General features: G+C 42.6%; 1 protein-coding gene across 1 annotated transcript in view; it reads left to right on the plus strand.

Annotated features, from left to right (window-relative positions):
* Positions 1-1,326: 1,326 nt before the first annotated feature.
* Positions 1,327-4,769, plus strand: part of LOC143298581 (cholecystokinin receptor type A-like) — a 62,509-nt gene continuing 59,066 nt past the window's right edge. The window contains exon 1 of the mRNA XM_076611460.1: positions 1,327-1,792. Within this exon, the coding sequence (XP_076467575.1) occupies positions 1,327-1,792 (466 nt within the window). The remainder of the gene's footprint in view (positions 1,793-4,769) is intronic.

A 4,769-nucleotide genomic window follows, 5' to 3' on the forward strand; every position in this document is an offset into this window, starting at 1 on the left:
GGTTTTCGTGTGTTCCTTCTCTTTCTGCTGTTTTTATTTCACAAAATCCCTCCCTTGCGTGGATAGACTGGTAATTCTCTAAGCAGAATATTATTATTAATACAAAATTCGTCATCGTATCAGTTTCAAATCATACTGGATGTCCATACTGGCCCACAAAATGGATCAGTGTCATACTGACAGACAACAGTTTGGCGCAATGGACTGGAAGATTCATGAAGTGTATTGAACGATTCTGATGACAACTTCGATGAATTATACTTAGCATTATGCGAATCCAAGATTTGGTCAGTTAAAACAATCATCGGAAACGATAACAAATAAACACAATTCTTTGACCGTCATTCCTAATTAATCCTGCTGCTACCTGCTTTGTGACCTGCTTGGTCATTATTCTAAAGCCAGGGGATTTTATGTGTCCAGTCTTAAGGTAAATATGGCTTGCTGTCGGAATATTGAGAACAGTACATGTAACAGTTTCGTGCTTGTTTCTGTGTTTAGTGTGTCGTAGTCAACTGTCTTGGATGATAACATCATTAAACTGTTTCATTGTTCTACAAATCACTGCTGAAAAAAATAAAAGCAAAAACAAAAAAACGCACATTGTTCTTATGTTCCAGCCGTTAAAATTATATGATGATTTGTCAGGCATACGCAAGGGTAAACTACCAGATCCAAAAACCCTAATATGAACTGATCGACTATTCGAAATACGTGTACATGGCTATTTCCCTTGTCATAAGAGGTCCGCTTCTCAATTACGATGATTGTACAGTCTCGTCAGTAAGACTTTTTAAAATGCTGATTGCTCAGTCTCCATTGAAAAGTATATCTTGAGTTCTTATGTGCCAAAACCTGTGGTTAACGTAATCCATCCTACTTTTTACTGAAAAAATATCGCACTATATCCAAACTCTGATTCTGGAGTTCATGCATCGTTCCATTTAAACTGCTGGACAGCGCACACCATCGTTGGTCTTAGACCTGAATACACGTTTTGTCACTGGTCTCTTTATGAAACGTACACTGTTTGTGTCTGTATTCTCCAGTTTAGTTTTTTAATCTGTTTACTTTCAGTTACTTACTTCATTACTTTCGATTAATGTTTTCATTGTCTTCCGGTGACTCAGTACTAAACTCCGTTAAGCGAAACAAGCGGTAAAGGTGACATCAAGGTAACGTATCAGTGACATCATCCTGACCAATCATCATTATCAGTGACGTCATCCTGACCAGTCATCATTATCAGTGACGTCATCCTGACCAGTCATCATTATCAGTGACGTCATCCTGACCAACCATCACCATCAGCCCCGCCCGCCCACCATGGCACCTGATGCAGCCCCTGCTCTGGCAGCCAGAGACTCCCAGATTCCGGTACTACTGGAAACCATCCACCAAGAACTGGAGGTACTCATCTACAGCTATAACCTCACCCCTCACGGCAACGGCAGCGTTCAGGAAGACCTCTACGAAGACGTGTACAATGTGAGTGAGGGTAACCTCAGCCATGTCCCCGAGCATGAGTACGTGGTTCCTCGGATCAGCGCGGAGATCCAGATCGTGCTCTACACCCTCATCTTCCTGCTGGCTGTCGTGGGCAACCTGCTGGTGCTCATCACCCTGTTCCAGAACAAGCGCATGAGGACGGTGACGAACGTGTTCCTGCTGAACCTGGCCCTGTCGGACCTGCTGCTGGCCGTGTTCTGCATGCCATTCACACTGGTGCCCGTGCTGCTCCGTAACTTCATCTTCGGGGCGGCCATGTGTGTGCTGATTCGTTACCTTCAGGGTGAGTTGGTGGTGTGGTGTCGTCTTGTGTCGTGTGTCGTGTCGTGTTTGTGTGAGTGGATGGAGGGGGTGGGGGGGGGGGGGGAGGGGGGATTGTGTGTGTGTGTGTGTGTGTGTGTGTGTGTGTTGTGTTGTTGTTGTTGTTGTTGTTGTAGTGGTGGTGGTGGTGGTGGTGGTGTTTTTTGCTTTTTGTTTGTTTTGCTGTGTGTGTGTGTTTGTTTGTTTGTTTGTTTGTTTGTGTGTGTGTGTGTGTGTGTGTGTGTGTGTGTGTGTGTGTGTGTGTGTGTGTGTGTGTGTGCATGCATGCACGCACCTGGCCTTGATTTGTTTTTGTTTTTTTTCTCTCATCTTGTTGATAGTAGTTTTCACGGTGATGGTAATCCCGAAGATGATGGCTATAATCGTTGTGATGATGATGATGAATTTGGTTTTACTTGTTTTCTGCCTACTATTCAGTTTTACTTCTTGTTTTCTGCCTACTATCGTGTTGGTTTATTTTTCTTCTCGCTTACTTCCCGGCTTGGTTTTGCGGAAGTGTTTAGTGAAGACGACAGCGGTGATGGTGTCGGTTTTGATCGTTCGTTTCGTTTATCTGTTCATAGTCTGTTCATCTAAGATGATGATATCACACTGAAAATAAATGACATTATTAGTATTATTATTATTACCATTATTATTATTACTATTATTTGGATTATTATCATTTGTATCATACTGATTATTGTTATTATTAATTAGAAATCGACATTTCTGTATATTCGAATGAAAAGGGGGGCGGTTGAGGTGGAGGGGAGGGGGGGGGGGCAAGGGGGAGGGGACTAAGAAAGGAAGAGAGAGAGAGAGAGAGAGAGAGAGAGAGAGAGAGAGAACAGAATGTGGCAAAGATAGAGTACAAACTGTAAAATGGAAAGGGTTAGTGTCAGTGACTGGAGAAAGAAAAAACATTATATTGGAAGGGTGTGTGTGAGAGGCGGGACGGGGGAAGCGGGATAAGGACAAACAAAAATCAATAATAAATTATTGCATACACTACTTGTGTAGATTATTATCTGAAAAGAGGTTTTGATCGGATTATGCATATAGTTTCTGCTAACAATCAACTTTGTTTTATTTTCTTCTCGTTCTTTCAACCGTCTTGGTTTGACATTAGTTCCTACATTACGATTTATAACTGTTTACAACATGGTTCACCACTCTGGTCTGCTTGTCCATCTTGAAAATCGGCTGATCGTAAAGGGTGGCGATAACATCTCTAGCAGCTACCTAATCCAATGAATAAACAATAGATGAATAAGTTATCTGTGGACTGTTCAGCGCCCAGCCTGGGGAAGGATGGCCCATGGGTGCAGTGGACACCTTCTGTCCACAGAGTCTGTTTGGGGATAAAGGGCGAGAGGATAAACCGACGTTGGATGTGCGGAATAAACGTGGCACACAGAAAACAGCTCACGACGACAGGAAAGTTGTGTTTAATTGAATTATGTAGATAAGTCTACGTCGTAAAATAAGCTCTGTGTGTGTGTGTGTGTGTGTGTGTGTGTGTGTGTGTGTGTGTGTGTGTGTGTGTGTGTGTGTGTGTGTGTGTGTGTGTGTGTGTGTGTATACATACATGCATGCATACATATAGAGCGAGCGAGTGTGGGACAGACAGACAGACATACAGAGAGAGAAGGGGAGAGGTTTGGGGAGACAGCGCGGAAGTTTTGACAAATCATCCTCTTCCAAGAAAACGGCATGGAACAGATCTATATTTCACATGAAGATTCATCCACCTATACAAAACCACAATACAGACCTAACGAACCAGCCAAAACGCTTCACAAATCAGCACTCATTTCTAAATCATTACTTCAACCTTCTTTTCCAACATGCCCACCAACATTTGCATTACAGATCACTCAGAGTCCCTGAATGATTAGGAAATGACATCAGCCTTGTCGTCAATAATTCTCAGCATTCCCGTAATGGCCTACGTTTGAACCGAATCTAATTGTGCGAAATTCACGCCATTACCGCGAAGGTCTCCACCATGCTGACAGATTAACCGACCTAAGTGGTCGTTAAACCTGACAGTTGTCGGAAACGGGTCTGCTTAATCGATTTCCGTGGCCATCTTGGTGGTGAAAAGCAGTTAATTTGTTGTGTCATGATCTTTGAGGTGGGTGCTGGAGAAATTGCAGGATTTCTTGCCTTTTTTCAGTTCAGAAAAATAAAGCTTTGATACAAAAGAGGATAGTCTGCATAGTTTACCTTGTATTTAACTGCTTATAGGTATACTGGCTGGCTTTCGTTTGGAAATCAACAAAGGTGGTACCTGGATCGCTGATGTTCCAGTCCACAGCATATTTGTTACTGGCGATGAATTTTTTAATTCAGGTTCTGCCTTTACCTCTACACTCCATCTCGCTCACTACGATCGGCTTCGGATCCACTCTGTTTACGCATACCCAGATTCAAACACTCGACTGTTGGCCGCTGTTCTTTCTCTGTCTCTGGACCTTGCAGTTGGAATGAACTTCCTCTTTCGCTTTGTCAGGTCTCCGCACTCAGCTCTTTCAAGTGTAGCCTTAAAACCCTAGATTCTAAGCAGTGGTGGAGGAGGGCTGGTTGGAAGAAGGGGAAGAGAGAATGTGGGAGGACCATCATTGTTTCATGAGACAGTATTCAAGAGTTACATTGTCAACTAATACAGATTTCACAGCCATCATTGTTTCATAAAACAATAATCACCTGTGTCATTGTCAACTGATACAGATTTCATGGACATCAATGCTAATCACTCACTTCATCTCATCATATTTTTAAGCAGATGCAATGCAGTATACATGGATCAGTCCGTGCGTTTTTATATAACCTTGCAACTGTAACAGAAACTTCTCAGCATGGGAAATCTTTATGTTTCCCAGTACATTATTGGTACATTCATCAAGCCGCTGTTTATTGAAGTTTATTTACACATGGGAAGAGAAAATCTGCAA

The sequence above is a fragment of the Babylonia areolata genome, chromosome 24 (assembly GCF_041734735.1).
Source record: "Babylonia areolata isolate BAREFJ2019XMU chromosome 24, ASM4173473v1, whole genome shotgun sequence".
In the NCBI taxonomy this organism is placed as follows: domain Eukaryota; kingdom Metazoa; phylum Mollusca; class Gastropoda; order Neogastropoda; family Buccinidae; genus Babylonia; species Babylonia areolata.